Source organism: Pagrus major, chromosome 1 (assembly GCF_040436345.1).
Source record: "Pagrus major chromosome 1, Pma_NU_1.0".
NCBI lineage: Eukaryota > Metazoa > Chordata > Actinopteri > Spariformes > Sparidae > Pagrus > Pagrus major.
The window spans coordinates 3,706,984-3,729,653 of record NC_133215.1 but is presented as its reverse complement, the minus strand read 5'-3'; the positions used below and the strand labels follow the sequence as shown (position 1 = coordinate 3,729,653).

The following is a 22,670-nucleotide window of genomic DNA, read 5'->3' as shown; positions in this document are numbered from 1 at the left end:
TATGTAATGGGCTAATGCATTGTGTTTAAAGAAATAGATAATATGTGTAACACTTATCAGCAACAATCCTTCACATGTTCTGGAGTGCATCGTCTATAATGAGCAGTGAAGACACTGGTGTCAACCCTGAAGGAAAACAACACGTTATTACATTAACAGATAGTCCTGGGACGCTTCATGGAAAGTTTTAAGTCATTTAATGAACTACACGAAGAGAAAAAGTGGAGATAAACTGCATTAATCTTGATTTTTCCTCTGGTCGCCCAGTGCGACACATTCCAGTCCAGCAGGTGGCGGCAATGCGCCTGTAAACCTTCCGTGCTGCTCGGATTATACCAATGTGGAGGGGATACAACCGCAGTCACAACACCATTAAAGACATTATTAATATATAAACGTGTATCCAATTCAGGTCATTAATGGATCACAAAACACATTTCGTTGCAAATAATCAAACTCGATCACATGTTCTCTCCACATTAAAGCGTTTTAAGCTCGTGTTCACCCCCCCGCTGTCCTCCCGAGTGGTTCTTTCCAGTAATGGCAGCAGCAGCATGGTGGAGGAGAAACCAACGTGGATCAACAACAACAACGACACTTTCTGGATTTAAACGCTGATTTGTTTCGACAGCTTCCTGTTGTTTGAGGTTTGAGGACCTTTAAAGTCGACCGGTCGAAGAAAACCGTCCGAGATCCCGTTACAAGATGGTAAGATGACATTTTTAAGAGTAAGCTAACATTGTTAGCTAACAGCGGCTAATGTCACTGCTGTGTGAGCATCAACAAGCACCGTGCTGGTGGACAACAACGTCTTTATAACTACACGTTTCATCATGATAACCTACATAAATAATTTAGATAATGTTTAGGCTAAAAGTAAAAGTCTCACTTTGCAGTTCTTGTTCTTGTTGCTCGCTAAATCAGCTGTTTCCTCCTCAACACTGACAACATTTGGTAGAAAATGAAATTCTCTGATTTTGAGTTTGTTGTCCTTAACACCAGAGCCTCCTCAAATCAGCAGACATACTGTCATCATACACATCATTTGACTTGTTTATCCTGCTCATAGAAGATAAAGATGCAAAGTGCTGATTTAAAAGGTTCTCCAGCTGAGATTTGTGTTAAAAACACAGGAATCTTTAATTCATAAAAACAACAACTGTGACAAGCTTGACACTTTGTAGGAGGTCAGTGTCCGGACGCTCTTCAGCCTGATGTGTATTCACCGTCCCCCCGATTCACTGCTGTGTCTGTCTCTTCCAGCCTCATCGAAAGAAGAAATCGTTCATCGAAAAGAAGAAGGCCGTGACCTTTCACCTCGTCCACAGAAGTCAGAGAGACCCTCTGGCTGCAGATGAGAAAGCCCCACAGCATGTCCTCCTGCCCGCCGCCAAGGTGCACGTTCACTGCAGCTCGGCCAAAAATTAGATTCAAACATGTAGAAGAAGTCCGCAAAAGTCAGAAAAATAAATGTGTTTTCATGTTGCTTTTTCTCTCCTATCATAAAAATAAAAATACACAGCGTTACCTGACTTTGGGAACCTTTTTGTTTGCTGTGACTTTATGATTTTGATCATTCTCAGGTGGAAGTAGAGAAGAGGCGCGAGGAGCAGAGGGAATTTGGCGTTTTCTTCGACGACGACTACGACTACCTGCAGCACCTGAAGGAGGCGTCGGGCGCGACTGAGCTGGTGGCATCCGGCCCCTCACACGCTGACAGGCAACACGTCCATCTCCGTGATGAAGACGAGGAGAACGAGGAGGAGGGGGCCACCGTCGTGCCCGTGAGTTCACCTTCAGTCATGAAAATCCTGGAATTGTGACTCAACAGATTTCAAATGAAGTCTGGTGGAAAAACAGGCAAAGGACCAATAAAGATAGTTTTTTTGTGTAGATGAAGCCTTCATGTGGCAATTTAGGGATCAGGGTGAACAATACAGATCTCTGACGATCTGACCAAGGCTGATAAATCACAGAATCCCGAAACATGGAAGACTTTTTCATTATTATATAAGAGGACTTTCTTTATGCACGTCGGCCACCGTTATCACTAGATGTCAGGCACATGTGTTCACACAGTTGGTCAACAGAGATGTTGACATTTCTCTGAAGTTGTGCACTAAAAGTTCACGCTAAAAAATGTTCTGATGTGTTTCTCGTCTTGTGGATGAACAGGCATCTTCCATCAACCTGCCGTCTTCAGTGTTCGCCTCAGAGTTTGAAGAGGAGGTGGGACTTCTGAACAAAGCTGCTCCAATCTCAGGTAAAATTAAAATTACAGTTATCGACCTCTGATGGCGACCAGGAGGAACTGCGACGACACAGATGGATTTGATCTTGTGAAGTAGTACAATGTTTATTAGATTAAGTGTCTTGGAAAATCTTGCTCTGGATTATATTTTGATTAATTTAATTGATGATTGTGTGACTGCACACTGAAGCTGAGACACAGAGTCACTTTCATCAGAATCAGGGAAGATTTTACTCTAAAAGTCTAGTTGAAATAGAAAGTAGTTCCTCAGCAACATCACTTTATAAGTCATAAGAGATCCGATACCTTATTAGGTTCAGACGTCAGCATCGTGTCTGTGTCGTCTTCCTCACTGTTCCGTGTGTTTTCCTTCAGGACCGCGACTCGACATGGACCCCGACATCGTAGCTGCTCTCGACGAAGACTTCAACTACGACGACCCCGACAACATCCTGGACGATGACTTCATCCTCAAAGCGAACAGTGCGAAGGGAGCAGTGGACGTCGAGTAAGGAATAGTATTTAAATATGTTTTTATTTTGAGTTCTTAAAGTTCGGTGTCTTGAATTCTTTCACTTGTTGTGTTGCGTTGTGTTGATTCAAGTTATTTGACGTCTTTTCTCATCTTTATTTTCTGCTGAAAGGATTCATATTTTCAGCGATTCTCAAATATTTTTTACCCTCTTTCTGAATTTGTTCCATTGTCGCTCTTGACTATTTTAATATTGCAGTCCAGCTAATCACATCAACACATGATGATTATTTTCTAGATTAATCATTTGGTCTATAAAATGTCAGGTTGTCTGTCCACAACCCAGAAATATTCAGTCTGATGAGATAGAAAAGTCGCAAATCTACATATTTGAGAGGCTGAAAACAACTGTTGTTATTGTGACATGAATTTAGTCACATTCATCCAGCAAATCTGCCGAGACACAGCAGACACAAGCTGAAGGGAAACGGTTGTAACACTCAGTGACATTAAGCTGTGATTCCCGGTTGACAGAGGTGATGATGAAGATGATGATGACGAGTGGGAGGACACGGACGAGGAAGGCGACTTCGACTCTGAAGGCGGGTTTTCGGGCGATGAGGACGGGGAGGAGGGCGGCCGCGGTCGAGAGTTCCTGTTCATGGACGAGGAGACGAAGAGTCGATTCACAGAGTACTCGATGACGTCGTCAGTGATGAGGAGGAACGAGCAGCTCACTCTGCTGGACGACCGCTTCGAAAAGGTAAACAATCTTTTTTTCCCAGATATACGCAAACTGATATTTGGTACAATCTGCGATTAAGTGTTGGAACGCGTTAGGCATCAGAATCTCAACTTTTTCTAGTCGATTCTTGGAGTATCATGTGAAAAAGTGTCTCAAATCTGATCGTACAAAAACTGTGTGTTGTTTCAGTTTTACGAACAGTTCGACGATGATGAGATCGGCGCTCTGGACAATGCGGAGCTGGAAGGATTCATCGAACCGGACAGCGCTCGTCTGGAGGAGATTATCAAAGACTACTTCGTACAGAAAGAGAAGGAGTGAGTGATTTTTTTATTTTTCTGCCCTCTTCATCATGTTGGCTGTGATGAATCAACCGGTGGACGATGAACGCTGCTTCAGACTTTTTCTTTTTAGTGATAAAATGTTGTTTTAAGTGACGCAGCTGAGTAATTTGTGTGCGTTTCATGTTTTAGATATCTGAGGCCTGATGACTTGGGTCCCAAAGAACTTCCTGTCCTGAAGGAGGAGGAGGAAGACGAGGAGGAGAAAGAAGAGATGGAAACTGTTGTTATAGCAGCTCCAGAAGAGAAGTGGGACTGTGAAACCATCATCAGTGAGTGAATTTCCACTTTCAGAAGTTTCACTTTGAAGCAAAGTTGCATCAGCTGGACCTGCAGGAGGCTGAATGACTCCTCATCATCATTTTCCCCTCGGGATAATAAAGTATTTCTGATTCTGATACAGACATTCAGCAAATATCCTCCTTTAATATCCTTTTGACAGTATTCAACCTGAGTGTCGCACATCTGTTCTTCACATTTGTCCGTTCTCCCTTGAGTGGAAACTTCTCTCCCTCATTGAACACAACATGTAAATACCATCAGGAAGCGTTTCTTCTTTTGCTTCATCCAGTTGTTTTAAAGTCAACTCTGTCCAGACATTTCAAGTAATGGGTTGGGTGTGTCACCATTCCCGTGGTGCTTTTTTTGCAGTGTAAATATTGAATCTGTGCCAGTTTTGTGACCCCAGAACAGTCAATGGAAAGTTTGTTGGGTTTATTGTAGGTTGCGACTCTTAACTTAACAACATCAGTCGTATTTTAACTTTTATTTTCCAAAGTGAGCCACAGGTCGGGTCTCAGTATCCACAGAGGAGGTGAACTTGGTTCGACTTGACTCCCTGTTGGCTGAGACTGTAGAGTTTCATTGGGAGCCAAAGGTTGACACCCAACCTTTCCATATCAGTGCAGTAAAGTAGATTTGGTCACTGTTTGACTTGAGTAAAATCGTCTTGTAGACTCTTTTCTGATCAGTTCAACAACTGCTTTCATTTTGGTGCAAAGACGGGAAGAAACTGCTCACGTGTAAAAACAAACAAAACAACAAATGGCACTAAAACTGTTGTAAGTAACGCTGATAAAAATGCATCTCAATTTAACTAAACGAAGAGAAAGTAACGTCAGGTCAGTGTTATAAACAATATGTGATCCACAACCTCTGACAGCAAAACAGCTGCTTCACTGGCTTTCAAAATAAAAGAGAAATGTCCCAAACTATAACCCCACACAGTGATGTCAGAGAAGAAGCAGTGATGTGAGTAGGTCGTGAAAGAAATCGCCAAATTTTAACGGGGAGAAGTTGCTGTGACCCGATCAGTTTTCCTTATATTGTCCCATCCTTACTCACAACACAATAATACAACATTTATATCCCGATCAGCCACAACGTTTAAACTACCTGCTGAATATTGTGCATGTGCAGGACTTTGAATACATTAGTTTTATGACACTGACTCTGATTCTGTACATGTTGTTTCTGTATGTTTTAGTTTGACTGTCTCTCATCTTCTCCAGGCACATATTCCAACATCTATAACAGACCCAAAGTCATTGAAGACCCACCAAAGGTATGAAAACACTTTGTCTTCGTTTTACCTGCTGTTAGATATGATGTAGAATAAGATACACACACTAAACGCCAGAGGTGGGAAGTAATGAAGTACAAATACTTCAGGAGATTTTTCTGACACCTTCTGACTTTCCCTCTCTACATCTGAACACAAACATCTGAACTTTCTCCTCCTCACATTTCCAAAACATTCACAACATCCAACATGGATTATTTTTATTTGGCGTCATCGCACGGCGCCTTCCCAACATCACAAGACTGATTTCAACCTGTCAGTAAGTTACTATCGAGACGAAACAAAGACGTAAGAAGACGTAAACAGAGAGGGAGGCTGAATGGGGAGAAAAGTCGTGTTAGTGTCTCGTATCTGCAGAGAGTTTCTTATTTTCTCACTTTGTTGCTGCTCGGACGCTTTACCAACCCAACATGTGGCTGTTTGACGTCCTGGGAATGAGACTCAACTATCAACTATCTTTGTGATGCGTTCAGGAACAGCTGGGACAAATCCTACTGACTCTACCTTTAACTTTAATAGTCTTTGAATTATATTAATATGACGTGAGCTTCAGTAGCTTTGACCACAAATGTCCTTCAGAGGGAGACTTTTTACTCTGATACTCTGAGTACATGCCAGAGCCTGTACTCGATTACTTTTACTGGAGTAAAGGAGTTGAACCAGTACTTCTATAGTAGTAAGTATCTGAACTTCTACTGGAGGAAACAATGTGTGGACTCTGCTAAAAATACAAAACAGTTCCTGTCTTGCTACTTCCTGTTAGACAGGTATATGACCAGGTGGTGGCACGTGTCACAGCAACGCATGTGACTCTGCTGAGGATTTAAAGCTGCAGCTGAAACTGTCATGGCATTAGTCTGCAGAGTAAAGATGCTTTCTACAAGAAGCAACAGAAATCTGCCTGATAACCTATCAAATACTAATATTTAAGACTGCACATGTATCTTCATATGTTGATTTAATTTGCCTGGTTGACAGTGAAATATCTTCATACGTTTTACTATTTATTTCAACCATTTACTGTTTGTTCTCAGCACAGAGTCAGTAGAGAACAGGAAGCTGAAAGATTTAAATGTTGCTGATGAGCCGAGAAGTTCTGGAAAGTCAAGTTGTCGAACACAATCGAGGCAGAGCGAGAATGTGACGGAGCCGGAGTTCACAGCTCTGACTCATTTAAAGTTGAGATGCAAACTATCGGATCCTGTTTTATTTATGTTTCACACTGTGTCCCAACTCTTTTAAATAACACTGTCCTCAAGATACATTAATAACTGAATCCTGCCACTGTGAGCACCTTGACTAAAGAGTTGGATCGATTATTATTATTATTTTTTTCATCGTCAGACAAAGCAGATCCGTGTGTCTGTTAAGACGGGCATCCCTCTGGACGTCCTTCCTGCCAGAGGCCCGACCGCAAAGCAGGCGGAGCGCATGACGATGATCAACGACTCGGACCTGCCTCGTGTTTCCACCCAGCCCCGCAACAAGGAGGAGAGCACGGAGGAGAGGAGAGCCAGGAAACTGGCCATCAAGGAAGAACGCAAGGTGAGAAACAAAGAGAGACACAGAGATGTCAGGGCAACTCGGGCTTCCTGCCCATCAAGTCTTTGTATTTGTAAGTATTTCTCTGAGACATAAGTATTCATGACAGGAAGGGGCGGGGCTTAAAAACAAAGAAACATCCTGAAGTCATTGCACAACAACTCACCTGTGACCTCCCAGTTCATGTCAGGGATGAGTTCAGGGAAGTTTGAGATTGAGAAATAATGTCTAAGGAATTAATATTTTGTCTGCAGGAAACGAGCTGTGACCTGTAAATCTCCTGCACCCACTGAAAAACAGGCTCAAGAGATATTACACAAAGAAAACCACTGAAAAACCACTGAATGTAACTTTACTGCCGGTTAGAAAAGATCCTTCTTGGTAAAATCTAGTTAGATTATGTCATGTGTGTTTTTCAGCTCTGGAGCTGTAGTTTGTAAGATCTGTGGCCCGACCCAAAAACTTCTGATGATGACAGAACTGCATTCATACACAGAACCAAGTGAAAACTAGTGGAGATGTGAATTTTTGAAAAAGGAAAGATTCTTTGTTTTGGTAAATGAAATATTTATTCTTATTAATTAACATTCTGTAATAACTTTCTAAATAAACACATGTTGTTAATTATCAAACAAAGAATCTTTAAAATTATTAAATGTATCTCTGAGGTCCAACTTAAAGAAATGTCGAACTAACTAGAACTAAGTATTTGGATTTTGTGAGGTCTCATGAATTCAGCAGAAGTTTTTACATTATATTTTTCATGACCTGTGAAAACTTCTAGATTCTGGCTGAGTTGGTGTGAAAAGACCTTTTATCAAGAGTTAAAATCTGGCTTATCTGCGTCAGCAGGACTCTGCAGGTGTGGTGTGATCAGCTCTGATTGACAGCGAGCGGTGAACATCCACAAACAGTCCCACGCCTGTCAACACATCTTGATTGAAAGTAGTCCGCTTTTTTCTAACTGAACCTCGCACAGCTGGTCTGAGAGAAACAAACACGGAAACGTCTGCAGCTAAATAATGACAAACTATGTTACTCATTTTGAGAAGCTGATCGGAAAAATTCACTTTTAAGAGCCTTTAATTGTCATTCTGGTGATGTTCTACCTTTGTTTTTTTATTTTTAGTTTGCTTGTTGGTTTGTCAGCAGGATTACACAAAAACTACTGAATGGATTGTTGTTTTTTCTCGATCGGATGTTTTATGCCAGTGATTTGTTTGAGGTGCCAGTTAGAAAAGATCATTGTGTGTTTACTTTGCAAAAACCACAACCTGGATTCAAACAAAAGAAATCAGTAGAAGGGTGTGGGCTTGACAAACAAAACCAACCGTGGAGGAAAAGGTGTCTACAAATCATCAAGACATGAAAGTATTTGTAAAGTATGTTAAATCCTGCTTTGTTTGAACAGGAGAGGAGAGTGGAGAAGAAAGCCAACAAGGTGGCGTTCAAAGAAGAAAAGGTCCGACAGGAGAAGCAGATGTTGAGCCTGAGAACGAACATTCAGGGCCTGAAGCTTTAATAGCCGCCCGGCGCCCGCACAGACTTTAAACCTGCTGGAGACGTCATCCGTGGACACGCTGCTCTTCACTTCAGTGGAGCTGACAGGACGGCGAACAACCCCAAACAAGAGGACTGACGGGTGCTGAGGGGCGGCGCAAATGATCCTGAGACTCAACTTTAAATACAAGGAGCAGAAATGAACTTTATCCACAGTAGAGATCATCATCATCTTCTAACAGCTGGACAACTAAAGGCAGCAGCCACAATGTTTTCATGAAAAACGTGTTCTCTGATCACATCCTGGTTTAAAATCTCAAGTTTGGGTAATTTAGGACTGTTTATTTTCTTGTTTTTCTGCTCAAAACAAATTCAAAAAGGAAAAGTTTGACATTTTTGGGAAATCCGCTTATTCACTTTCCTGCCCAGATGAGAAGAGATCTGCCACTCATGTCGAGGGGCGTCAACAGTATTCAGTGTCAATGATCAGAATCAAAAGCAGAACAAAACAACACTTAGCTTAGCGTTAGCCTGCAGCTCCACACCCAGACATTTATCTTGTGTGACGATCAGCCGACTGAGACCAGGGGAAAGTCCTGACAGTTTGAGATGATGTGTTTGTTCTGGGAAGAGGTTTGAGAAACTACAACAATTATTTTTGGTATTTTTATGTGTGTTGGACTGTTTCTTGGCTCTTAGAGAAACAGCTCAGCATTTAACCCCCTGTGAAATATGTCATTGATAAAGTTTATCTTCATCTGTCAGAAAGCAAATAAGCACATTTCCCAAAATAAAATAAAAAATTGTTCACAAAGACTGAAGGAAATCATTTGGACTCCAAAAAAAACCCTCTCACAATGAGGATCTGTATCTAAAACCTCCAGATGAACCCAGCCGACAGACATGTTTCTTATATTTGGATAAAATTAAATAAAATATAAATATTGTTCATGTGTGTTTATTAAAAAAACTCTGAACTGAACTTTCCTACAGGTCAGCTGATAATCATCAGACTGGTTTTTATCTGAGCATCAGTCAGACAGACTCCCGGAAACTTTTGGCAGAGCGACATGTTTATTCCTTCGTCTCATGCAAACGAGCACCAGGTGTATTTTTGTTTGATAATTCACATCTCGTACCACGATCAGAACATTCTTACTGTGTATGTCGTCAGTATGGTTCAGAAATGTGACATCAGATCACTCAGCTTGGCTTGGATCAGTTTTTTATTGCAGTCGTATTAGCAGACATAAAAGCCAAAAGTATCAGACGTGCGACGACAAGAGGTCAAACAAACTTAGAACATTAAAAAAAACACATGAAACCTGAAGTAATGTAAACAAACTACATATTCTCGACACGCACAAAAGAAGAAAACACTCCCATGCGACGCCTGCAGAGCCGGTTCAGCAGGTCGCTCAGCAGCACCTCTCTGAGTGACAACAGCAGTTGTGTGGTGGCATTGATGAGGTGTGGCGCGATCAAAAGTTTAACGATTGAAAGTTTTATGACGCCTGTAATTATCTGCTGTCAGGGGTGGAAAGTCCAGATTGTACGAGCTGCTCAGTAAAAATAAAACCCTGAAGGATGTCAGCGCGACCAGGAGAAGTCTACAGGATCAGTTCACATCATTATTTTTTTAAAATTTACTTCTAGTGGTACTTCATTAGTCCAAGTTTGAAGATATCAGCTGTGCAGTAGAAAGAGAAATGTACATTTAAAGGTCGGGCTGCATCTTTTTGTATATATTTTCTCTGTTGGCTCCGGACAGTCCACAGACCATCAGTCCTCACTGCGACGACTTCCTGCTGAAGAAGTCGTCCCTTCTGAAAACTGGAGACTGTTCTGTGGATTTTTATAAAAGCAGCTGCAAGAAACATAAATTATCCTCAAAATTCATCATAATAAAATAGTTTTAATTGTATTTCTTATCCGACCCGGACGACTTGATAACAGGTATGACTGTATAGAAATAGCAGATCTCCTCACAGATGATCTCGTTTCTTCATGTAGGTCATATCGAGGCGTCGGTATTACGTTGAGACGGATTCATAACAAGTTAAAAGTTCCTTATAGCATGTTTAAAAACATCTACAAACCATCTACAGGGTATGATACCACTTGATGCAAGTGGGAAAATGCCCTTTTTCCCCCTGTGAACTGTCCCTTTAAAGAATAATAAAGATAAGATTAAAACATGGCACGGAGGTCTTTCCTTCACATATAAAACGATTAAAGAGGAAAACAGACGTGGCCCAGAACACAGAGCGCTTCTACAGTTTGTGATTTGTTGTCATTTTCTTACGATAAAACTCTCCCTGTTGTGTTTGAAGCTGCCGTTCTTAGTTTGTTAAATTACAGAAAAAACAAATAATCATTAAAAAATATATATTTTCCATTGTTTTTTCCCCTTTGTATTTACAGGTGCCTGAAAATAATGTGATACCTGACAGAATCGGATTATTAGCAGGCGGTAAAATGTGTGAAGCACGGTCGTTTCCGCACAAGATATCTGTACGCCTATAAACAGTACATACATACAAACAGCAGCTCATCGACTAATCCAATAATCGTCAAGTGGTTGTGAAACACAAACAATAAGATAAAGTAAGGTCAGAGATCCAGCTGGGAACATCTGTAACCAGACAGAAAACAGCTGACGGTGACTGCAAGATCACCGCTTCGTTTCTCTGGTACAACAGAGTCCACATGGCAACATTTCCTACTACATCTCCTCTAAGAAATGTTAAATACGAGTGTAAATGTGGCTGAGATTTCATATTATTGGACATTCACACATCGTTCAGTGCAGACGATGCAGGCCGACGTCTTTTAAATCCTCTTCCTGTCACAGTTCTTTGGCTTTTTCCCGCCTCTCACGCTCAGATTTGTCTTTACCTCCAAAAACTGCCCACCGGCATCAATCAACATGTCTTCTTGAGCTCTTTGCGAGGTGTCATGGGTAAACATCAGTGCTGCTTACAATCCTGAAAAATCTGAGTGTAAAATCTTCAGATTGGATCGGTGCACTTCTCTTCCGAGTCTCTTGAGCAAGAGTGTGTTGGTTTACTTGCGTTTTATTGTGCACAATCCGTTACGAGGTGTAGTTGAAGCATCATTAACTGATCTTTAATCCCAAGTGAAGCCCTCAGACTGATGTTCTACCTCCCGAGGTACGCTGTGATCATCTCTCCATCACCCATGTCCACTTGCACGTCGTCCACTTGCAGATTGTGTGCCCGGTCATACATTCGCACCGGCTCTCGCTCCTCTTCCACCTCCTGTTGCTCCTCCTCTTGCACCTCGTCCGACCGCAACGAAACACACTCCGTTTTCACCGAGCTGTCTGCAGAGTCGTCGTCTGTCGGGTATCCCTCTGACATCAGCCTCGCGGCCTCTAGCTTCTGGTTGCTGCTCGCTGAAAATCCTCCTTCCACGTCAGAGCAGAAGCTTCTGTCCTCGAGGTTGTCTGTAGATTCGTCCTCCTCCTGGCAGCGGTTTCCAGTCAGTGTGACAGGAACCACGTCGGTGATGGACACATTGGCGTACCTCAGGTCCGGTCTGCTGTGGTCGAGCAGCTGTGACGAGAAGACAGGGACAGACAGAAGGTTTTAAACAGGGGCTGGGTGATAGAGCCTGAAAATAATATCTGTATCGTACGGAGAAGTTATTATGGATCCCACGTAAGTTCTCTCAAGACCTGGTTGCGTTCTCTACGCTCGACTGATGTCTGTTTCGGGCTGTAGTTTTAAAGGTGAGTTCGACAGAGAGGCCGAAGCAGTCGGTGTGTTTACCCGCAAAACAACAGCTAAAAAAATAGCCGTAAGAAGACATTAACAGAACTGTGTGAGTTAATAGTTCGAGTCAAACACAGAGGACGCAACTGGGTCCTGTGAGAACTTGGGTGGGATCAATAATGATGCAGCTCAGAGGAATGGAAAGAAAAAAGTAGTCCTTAAATCTGTCGGTCAACTTCACCTTCCTCTTTATAAAACGAAACATGTCTGATATCACGGTGTTAAGAGTGTTAAGAGCATCTTTACAAATTTATCAAAGAAAACTGTCATCACATTAAATCTAATTAAGTCTAATGTTTTTGTACATGTATGTACAGTATATATATTTTTCCTCGTATCCATTTTTTATGTATTTCTATGTTTATATTGGATCACTGTCGATTGATGTTTTTGTAGACATCTGGAGGGGAAGGCTCTTCTTGACCTCTCCTGACACATCTGTTATTTCTTAATCATCTGATTTGATCTAATCTTGTTTGTGTGCAAATAAAAAACTTGCAGGATGACCGAACGCAGTGAGATTTTTGATCAATAATCATCAGTAATGTGTATATAATGACAAATATAAGATCAAGAATTTAGGTTCAGGTGTCGTACGCACAACAAAAAACTATGGAACAGTTTGAATGTGGAGTCGAAGCAATGCAAAAATGACAAAAACATGATTTTCACCAGGTACAAGGATGCAGAAGGAGATTATTATTATTACTAGGAGATTATGATGGTTATTGTATTGTTCATTTATTTATTTATTTATGTTGTTTGCATAAAGGAAAGTGGGTATATACATGTATAAATATGTAGATGTGTATGATGAGGAGTAAGTGGATGCTGGACAATACTTAAATTATTATAACATATATAATTAATTATGGGAATAGTACCAGGGTGTCGGGTAGATCGATCTTCTCGGTCTCCATTGTCCAGGCCTTTGTTTTACAGATGCAAATTATTATCCAGACGATTATTACGGCGGCGAGGGACAGCGGCACAGCCGACAGCACGATCAGATCGTCCTCTGCAATCAAAACAAAAGGGTTTAGTTTCATTGTTTTAAAGACTTTCAAGTCCGGTCATCATGTGTACAGTTAAGTCCACTTATGGTTCCTGGAGACCAAAAAGAAACTGATGGGAGATATTAAAGGAGCAGTCTGTAGTTTTGGGGAAGACATTTTTAAATCAGAAGATAAAGATCTTTATTTTCCTTTTTCTGCCTAAACAAACTAAACAATCACACTCTCTTTGTGTCCATGACTGAATAAACTGAATAAGCAAACTGACCTTAAAGGACGACACAGTTTCAGACTGTTTTACTTTGTTTATATGTGGCGGACCCTGCCACCTTTCTAGCTTCAAACAGTGTTCTGGGACCTTATTTTCCTCTGAGAACAGCTTGTTTATTCACTTATTTTTACAATACATATTTCTGAGTTTGTATTATTACCTCATTAATGTTGTAAGTATTTAAATTCAGGAAAAGTGACTCCAATATTTTCTAAGTCAGGACAGAATGTAATCGTTCACATATGAGCTGTGTTTACTGACGACAGTTTAACGGAGCGTTCCTGAGCCCGTGTAGTAAAATCCTTTACACAATCACAAAGTGGTGAGCCTCGCCCCATCATCGCTCGTGAACGGCCGATCCTTTTATGAGACACACAATTAGAGACGAGCTGACGAACACAGTGGAGCTTTCAGCAGCTATGCTGGTTATTCATTCAGTGAGTTATTTCCCTCCACGCCCTTATTTTCCCACTGAGCTCTCTGAATGCCAAACAACTTCCTGTTGTCATCTACTCAGGTACTGTGCTTGAGTGCAACTTCAACTGGAGTCGACCTTTATACTTGATTATTCCTATTGTACGCACCTTTATACTGCAGCAGTCCAATTGTTTGACTTGCTATTTTTCTTTGATGGGGCTAATTTCCCTCTGGACTAATTACAGGGGATTCAGATCACCTGTGCGCAGGTGAGGAGACTGACTCCTGACTGAGGAGTGGAAGCAGCTTGGGCCACTACATCTCAGTTGTACTTTTTACTCCACTACATTTATCTGACAACTTTAGTTACTAGTTACTCTTCAAATTAAGTTTTTTTCCTCCCGTCTGTCCTGTAAAACCATGAATCTCCAGATGTGCTGATGTTGACACCAAGTTATGAGTTGGTTCCCGCCAGGGCCGGACTGGGAGACTTTTTCAGGCCAGGAGTCAGTCATGTAACCAGGCCACCCTGGCCTTGCCCACACACACACACACACACACAGTGTCCACATATGGGACCTATTGTACAATCTAAGGTTGAATATACAGTAACTTTTATGTTTGGGCTGGTAAATACAGTAACACACTTAATAGAAGAGAATAAAGGTTTTACATAATAAGTGGTGCCAAGGTTACAGCTCAACATAAAAAGTCTTGTCATGGAGAATATCAGCTGCCTCATTGGCACATATGTTTTATGTGCAGCCTACAATATCACCTGATAAACAAAGACAACTAAGTCCAAATCAAACAGTTAATCAGCTGTGAGGAGACAGCCTCTGAACACACGTTCACAGAACACATGCACGCACGCACTCATATATGCGATGTATAATACAGTCCGAGAGCACAGCTCCTAATAAGCAGTCCCATGATATTGACTCATATTTCCTCCAGGCTGTAACCATCATACCGGGGATACTAATGAAGCCCGACCTGAACCTGAGGTTGGACCACACAGCTCTCATGTTTGGGCTGATACACAACAGCAAGTCAGCAACAGACAGCAACACTCAACAACACCAGCGCTTAATAGAAAATGCTGTAGTGCCAAGACAGCTATTATTACAAATGAGAGCCATTTATGTCGAATGGCAGCGCCTGGTGGTGTTCATGTGTCTGCAGCTTGTTGCATGTTGTTGCTCTACTGTAGAAATGATTTAGTACCTTTTGCCAACTGCTCTGCACTGGCTGCTCCTGAAGCACCAGCAGGACTCATGTCACCACCATCACCACCTTTGAATAGCAAACATGTGCTTACAGTGTTTTTCCACACACTGTAGTTCATACAGTAAGATAGTGCAGTGTGTCTCACTTGATTTGCCCTTGTATTCATATACATAATAATGGGATGATTATATGGTGGGGGGCCTGAATAAATTAGTCAGTTTTAGGCATTTGGCCGCGTCATCATCCTCCAGCGCCTTTCTTTTTTTCTCTCTCTCCCTCTCGGCACTGCCTTTCCTCTTTTTTTTACCCGGGTTGGGGTCCATCATCGACGAAGCCTCGTCTCCTCTCCCGGTCCGCTCGCTACACACACACACACACCGCAGCAGGTACCAGACATACGTCACCCCCCCCCCTTTGTTCGTCGTGTTGTTGTCTCTGGTATTTTTCATACCTGATAACTCAAGTGTTCCCCTTGTGTTCACATCAAACACACATGGTAAAACAAAGATGTACAAACACACGAGTCTCTGAAAACTCACCAGCTGGGTCGTCCACACAGACGCGTTCTGGCTTTCTGAATGAAATTTGGCCGACACCAATCGAATCGAACAGCAGTCCGCTCAGCGTGACACACTTCTCCACACCGTCAAGAAATGGGATTTCAAGTTTGCAGATATGCTCTGTCACTGTGCAAACTTTTTTAAAATCTTTCTGAAAGTCAGAACACATGGATAATTACTGTCAACATTGCTTTTTTATCTTATTACAATCATGATGTTCAGCATCATTATATAGAAAAAAATAAAGAAATAGTGGTTGAGGACTGTCCCAGTAAGAACTGTAGTTACAACTTCACAAACATATTTTTTTGATTCACTTGGGTCTACGGGCACAGTCGCCACACGTCATCTACTCAGTGACATCATTAACTAACCTGTGACGAGGTGTTTGACGCATTTATGGAGGCCTTGAACGTAAAACCATCAGACCACTTGGCGACCTCCAGTTCTCTGTAGAAGTGGAGGGGATTTTCAAAACTCACTGTGGCTTCTGAATCCTTCGAGTTCAGATTCACAGGAGGGAAATCTAACTCACCTGCGAGGAGAAATTTAAGCTTTATGTTCTTTACAAGAGAAACTTGAGGTTATTTCTACATACAACCCAAACATCACCACATTTTACATCTATATAGTACTTACATGTTATATCAGTCGTCCCCTCAGTGTTAAAGCTGAACGTTTTAGATTGTACTGGTTCAGACTGGTTGCTTCCTTGTTCGGCCGTTACCGTGACACAAAAGTTGTCCATGTAGCTCACTTCAGACGCCCAGATGTAGCTGGTCAGATCGAACTGATGGTCTGTGGTGTTTCTCACATAAGTCCTTAAATACGAGCAACAATACAGCAGATTAATCTCTTTTTACCACAAGATCAGCAGCATAAAACAATATACAGACACAAAAACATTCACACACATTATATATGCAGAGGAGCTGCTAATTTTACTGAGCAGTGTTACTGGGATCTATGGATTTTCTATTCAGTGCCGAATCTTTTCATGTATTGATTAACAGTTTTATTTTTTAAATAATTGTTGTTGATTCTTACGTAGCAGCACATCCGATGTCGACCCGGAAGACGGTTGGCGGTTGCTGTTTGCTGTACTCCCAGCTGGCTGTGACCTTCAGATTTTTGCAGCTGACGTTCAGGTTTGTTGGCGGCAGAACTGCGAGTAAGACAAGAAGAAAGACCCATAAATATACAAACAACTGCACAACTGTTCATCACAAACCAGAACATTCACTTGGTTCAGTGTTAAATGTATACAAGGAAACATTTTGGGGTAATTTTTGCACTTTAATACGGATACTAAAGAAATTAATAGAAACGAGAGCCTCAGCCGCTGAAAGGATCATCACGCTGAATCGACACGTCTCTAAAACTTTATAACCTTCACAAACAGATTTATTGCAGAGCTGTTTAGTTGATTAGATTTAGTTCCTGACAACTGTGTGTATCTCTGTATCAGGTGTAGATTGCAATGACTTCATGGCCTGTTGTTAAGTGCTCTTTAATGATTGGTCAAAGTCTACACCCACTGATTTCTAGTCGAGAAATCAAGTCGAAGGGAAAAACTCATCAGTGAAATCACTGACTAACATTTGACAGCACACCCACAGTCATGTTGTTTAACAGTTTATGTCAACTTTTGAAGAAAATAATCAATTCAAGTCGTGTCTTCTTCCTGTCAAACAAAACATCACGTGTGCCTTCGTAAGCTTGAACCGATTTCAACCAATAACATCGCGCCATCCACCGATCAACCATCAACTTCAACTCAGATTTCACGTCAGAGAGACGCAGCTGAGGTGAATTATTTCACTGATTACTGCACCAAAACACACATTTATGACTCTATTCACTGATTTCAGTGAAACTGATCATATTTTGTGGAGTTTCCTGATGAACAGATGACTTCTTGCGGCAGTAACCACTAACAGTGGTTAACTGCACCGGGCTCCAGGTGAACTGTAATCCAGTAGCGAGGTGGTTTACAGAGTTAGATAAAGGAAGTCCAACCTTTTCTTTTGGAGGGCCACGACTGAAACGTAATGGTGGGCCATGGGCCGAAAGCAAACAGCTATCATATGATATAAAACTAAAACTCTACGACTCCAAGTTTGTTTCTGGACCGACTAAACCAAACTACAGGTGTCACACAGCGTTATTTCCATGATTTGTTTGTTTTTTTGGGCTTTCAGTCAACCTGACACTCGTCAGGAGGTGGTAGTTTTACTTAACAGCATGAAAAACTTTCAAACTTCCACCAACACAAACTCTTAAAGGAGAGACGTCTCTCTGTGTGAGCAGTTATGATTCACTTGTCACATGTTCTTATCTGGATTAAATGATCAGTTTGATCAGAAACAAAACAGGCCAATTGAAGACCACACCCTCCACACACACACACACCCTCCACACACACACACACACACACACACACACACACACACACACACACACACACACTCTTCACACCTCAACCTTTGCTTTGCAATGTGGAGGAGCAGCGACGTCACAGCTGTTTAGGTGAAAGTTGAGCAACTCTGCACCATGAAATTATCTGGAAACTCGTGAGTCATGGTGCAAGACGGCCGGCTGGATGTGCTCAGAGAAGAAAAACTAATCTCTACTCTGGGAAACAAGAAGTGAGACGGCGGCTTTTACCCAGGAGGGGAGCGCTGGTACAGGAAGTGTTACCATATTTAGACCTTTCCAACATGTAGTCACATCTCCTCAGAAACCGTTGCACTCACATCTGCCCAGAAAGAGGCAGCGACATCCAGTAACTCTCCACATCATTTTGAAATTATGAATGTGAGAGGAACCGACTGCTCTCTGAGGGATCACAGGATCTAAGCACCAGGCCTCAGGACGCACAGTGTGTCTGGTTAATTATTAAGCTGATCATAAAAACGGTAATAAATCCACTGCTTGCTCTAAACAACCACAGTCGTGACTGACAGATGAATGTTTAACACATTTGTAAAACTCTAGAAATATTTGTATATGCATCACATTATCAGTCAAATGGTCAAAAAACGTGTTCTTCAGGTGGCTTGTTTCTTTCAAACCTTAAAGGAAAATGTCACCCAAAAATAAAAACTCAGTAATGATCTCCTCACACCACGCTGATGGAAAGGCAGGTCCACTTTTTCAAGTTGTTTTGAAAAGAGGTTATTCAAACCCTCGATGCGGTCAACAGGGTGTCCGCCAACACTTTTACCTTTGCAGCCAGTAGCTTTAAAGGTGCAGTATGTAAGACTTTGAGTTGAAAATACTGAAGAAATTCACAAAAATTGTCGAAACATAGTGAAGAAATAGATGTTTTGACATCTTTGTATTGTGTTGCAGAGATATCTACTGAAGTTAGCGTGCTAACGAGCTAGCCCCGACCTGTGCAACACCCCCCTGGTGCTTCAAGCTTTAGGTGACTCGTTTACTGTCAGGAAAAGGAGAGCGGGTTCTGGTTCAGTTCTGTGAGCTGCTGATATACAGGAGCAGCTCAATGGTGAACGACTGTCGGCTGTGTCTCTATATAATGACGTGTTTTCAGTCTGATGTCTCGTTAGTTTGATGACAAACATCATGTGTGTGATTCAAACAGGATCCATAAATTATTCATCTCTCTTCATTCACTACCAGACAAAGGTTTTCCAAAATAAAGTCCCATGGGGGAAAATCCAAAAACAATTTGTATTATTTTAGGGCAACAGAGACGATTAAGATCGACAACTATCCCTCAATCGTCACAAGTTAACAAGAGGCCAAAGTCACATCTTATCTTATCAGTAACAGTAAATCACCTGGCTCAGGTAACACAGCGGTTGTCAGGGGAGAGCAACACAACAAGTGTTATTATCATCCATCTCTGCCTTTCTTCATAAACGACATGTTAGCAGCTTCTTTTAAGATGACGAGAACAATCTTTTAAATTATAACCTACTTCTAATTTTCGCAGTATTCCAGTCACAAATCTTTAATAATTCAATCTTTAGATCATGATGTCGTACATCAACATGCAGCTTACTGTATTAAATAACTTACCAATCACAGCAGAGGCTCCACTTATCACAAGGAGAAGAAGGGCCCTGAACGCACCGTCCAGCAGCATGGTTCCGGCCCGCAAACTGTCCAACACACACCCGAAAAACTACAAAATAAAATGAGTGAAAACCCAACGAGCCTTCATCAGAAACACTGCAGCTCCTCCGTCACTTCCACAGAAACCACGTCCCTGAGAGATGATTCACATCCTACAGTGTGTGTGAGTGTGTGTGTGTGTGTGAGAGAGACCAATCACTAGACTTAACCTGGAAAACACCTTGATGACGTCAACGGCGAAAGACCGCTGACTTACTTTTCTTTTCAGAATAAAGGTTTTAGATTTTTCAGAGGGAAAAAAACATGATGGAGACGCGGATCAATAAACCAGATTCATCACAGGAGGAACATGTTGAGAAATACACGAATACAAATACATTCAGAAAAGACTCTACACTCAAGAAAAACAATAAATACATGTGGTATTTCACTAACTTCATTTGTACACATGAGACCTGAGTTCATAAAAATCAAAATCTACTTGAGTAAAAGTCTTAAAGTATCTGAGATCAAGTATCAAAAGTAAAAGTAAATTAAACATATATTCACATGTCATGTTTACATGAATCTGGACCTTTAATAAGATGAATGTAATTTAACCAGATGTCAAAATAAGGACGTGACCTTTTGGCTCCTCACTGCTCTGACAACATCTTCTCAAAAGAAGGATGTGAGACAGCTTCTCACTCAATGAGCTGAACTGAAACTGTTGTAGGTCAACGTATTTCACTCACTGTGCACGTGTTGTGGTTTTAACACCTGTACAAAACACAGTGTGTTGCAACAAGAATGAGATTTTACCCTCTGTCACGAAGATGAACTTGAGACCTTTTCTTTGTAAATGAAGTATAAAAAGGAATCGGAGGATCGTGGGGCTTCGCTGCCTCTTGTGAGCATCTCTGACTGATTTCATTCACTTTTGACTTTTGTATTTTCCTGAATTGAAGACTTTAAAAAGCTGTAAAACTTAAATAAAATGTATTTCGTACATCCCAACTTTAGTTCTTTTGTTGGCTCCTCTCTAAAAGGTCAACTGAGTAAATGCAATCAATTCAATTAGTGTATATTCTCACATGTGTACAGAAGCTTTTATTGTGAAGTCAACATTCTTCAATTTCCGGTTTCGTTAACCCCCCTCTGCACAGGTGAATCATCTCAAAATGGACGCTGGTGTTTGTCGCCACCTACAGTCCACATCCTGACAGGACACCTTCTTTATTTTGACATCTGTAACAAATAAAACACGTTTATCTTTTATCTGTTTCACATTTTATGAATCCTGTTTATATCTAAACTTTTCATGTCGTCTTAAAACCCTTGTGGTTAAAAACAAACATTAAACATGATTTCACCCAACAGATACAATATTAAACTGAACCTACAGACAGTTATTAGTTACAGTAAAACAACTACATAAGTACATTTCTGAGGTTTTTGTACTTCAGTATTTCTATTTTCTGGATGTTTTGCTCCTGCATGTCTGTGATAACTAAAGTAACTAGTTACCTTGCAGATTACATGCTGCATCAAGACAAAGCAGCACATTTTTTTAATTAATCTATTTCATCAGCCGTCACATTTGATAATCAGAGGAACGATTAATATCAGACATGATCATTTCAATAATCCGTCACCAGACAGTTTACAGTAAATATGTGCATATGATTTACTTTTACTTGTACTTTTGATACTCAAGTACATTTAGAATCAAATACTTTGAGATTTCTACTCAAGTACTTTTACCAAAGTAATATTTTAATGCAATATCTTTACTTTTACTCAAATATATTTGGTTCCTTCTTGACAACAGTGCATTTGAATTGTCACTCACACTTCTGATTTGTTCTGGTTCAAATATGAATTGAAGCAAGATGTCATTTCAGTTTCATTATCAGGCTGACGGACTCTAAGAAGAAGCAATAAAACATAAAAATAGTTTGTGTAATTTGGGAAAATGTGGCCCGATTATAAAGTGTGTTGACTCCAGTTCATTTAACAGAACAGTCCGGCTGCATGTGATGCGTCTCTGTTGTCCAGTTGCTGTCGTTTCATCCTGAGCTGCTGTGACAAAGCATGTTTATCGTGCCAGCGTGCCAACAGCATCCAACTTCAGCAGAGTGAAAAGCAAAGCCTCTTATGGGATTACAGCTGCAGTCTTTTACTGAGTCAGAGAGGAGCGACGACCACTCGCACGAACAATATTCACCCCAGGATCATCATCAAAACAGCCCTGCGAGCACTCTGCAGGACAACAGGCAACACATAGATCTCTCCATGTGTCCTTCAGCTCCCAACAGGAAGAAAAGTCAGATTTTTATAAGATTTGGACTCATTCTGAGCTCAGCATAGTACTCAGGACCTGTACTGTATGTACAAATATACATATATTTGTGTTTATTCGCATTACTCGTGTAACAGCCAGAGTACTTTACTGTACATTAGCCGTAAGACAAGAGACGACACACACCGAGGGTGAGTGTGTCTGTGTGTTTGAACCCAGGTCAACTCTGAGTGAAGTCAGCACTCAGCAGAGGCTCTGGTTCTGGTTCTGGTTCTCTGTCTCCTCTCTGTCACATTACATTCATGAAGTAAAGTCCATTTCCCCTCCAGCTCCAGTCAGCAGTCGACATTACAGAACAGAGATACCCCACAGTGGAGGTCACCTCCGGATCTCTGCTGCAGTCAGGCTGAGAAACAGGAGTGAAGATAAATCCACTTTTTAATCCCAAAAGTTACAAAAGTAATCTCTGAGCTCTCCTCCCGGCGGTAAACGGCTCCGGATCAGAGCAGAATCTGATGTGTGGTCCCCAACCCAGAGATCGGGCCCCTCCAAAGGTCACCTAAT

The 22,670-nt window shown here is 41.3% G+C and overlaps 3 protein-coding genes across 3 annotated transcripts in view; 1 reads left to right on the top strand and 2 right to left on the bottom strand.

Moving 5' to 3' along the window:
- The window catches only part of nup133 (nucleoporin 133), a 426,297-nt gene that overhangs the window by 34,577 nt on the left and 369,050 nt on the right, over positions 1 to 22,670 (bottom strand). The gene's annotated exons all lie outside the window — the stretch shown is intronic.
- On the top strand, positions 522 to 9,380 carry ltv1 (LTV1 ribosome biogenesis factor). The gene is made up of 11 exons (XM_073463186.1): positions 522 to 708; positions 1,264 to 1,395; positions 1,584 to 1,784; positions 2,176 to 2,263; positions 2,627 to 2,759; positions 3,258 to 3,486; positions 3,658 to 3,785; positions 3,942 to 4,081; positions 5,321 to 5,373; positions 6,736 to 6,936; positions 8,345 to 9,380. The coding sequence occupies exons 1-11, from the start codon at positions 706 to 708 to the stop codon at positions 8,453 to 8,455; spliced, it is 1,419 nt and encodes a 472-aa protein (XP_073319287.1). The 5' UTR covers positions 522 to 705; the 3' UTR covers positions 8,456 to 9,380.
- ifngr1 (interferon gamma receptor 1) lies at positions 11,505 to 19,996 on the bottom strand. The gene is made up of 8 exons (XM_073471830.1): positions 19,769 to 19,996; positions 16,769 to 16,886; positions 16,361 to 16,542; positions 16,096 to 16,256; positions 15,701 to 15,872; positions 15,159 to 15,227; positions 13,115 to 13,248; positions 11,505 to 12,011 (listed from the first exon to the last, which is right to left on the bottom strand). The coding sequence occupies exons 1-8, from the start codon at positions 19,833 to 19,835 to the stop codon at positions 11,595 to 11,597; spliced, it is 1,320 nt and encodes a 439-aa protein (XP_073327931.1). The 5' UTR covers positions 19,836 to 19,996; the 3' UTR covers positions 11,505 to 11,594.

Bases quoted from the DNA above. Each gene is read 5' to 3' on its own strand.
- ltv1 (XM_073463186.1), top strand. The intron at 3,487-3,657 runs GTAAACAATCTT...GTGTTGTTTCAG, and splicing joins TGGACGACCGCTTCGAAAAG to TTTTACGAACAGTTCGACGA. The intron at 3,786-3,941 runs GTGAGTGATTTT...TTCATGTTTTAG, and splicing joins TTCGTACAGAAAGAGAAGGA to ATATCTGAGGCCTGATGACT.
- ifngr1 (XM_073471830.1), bottom strand. From the start codon at position 19,835: ATGCTGCTGGACGGTGCGTTCAGGGCCCTTCTTCTCCTTGTGATAAGT. The intron at 13,249-15,158 runs GTACTAAATCAT...TTTTGATTGCAG, and splicing joins TGCAGAGCAGTTGGCAAAAG to AGGACGATCTGATCGTGCTG. The intron at 12,012-13,114 runs GTACTATTCCCA...TTCTCGTCACAG, and splicing joins TCGATCTACCCGACACCCTG to CTGCTCGACCACAGCAGACC.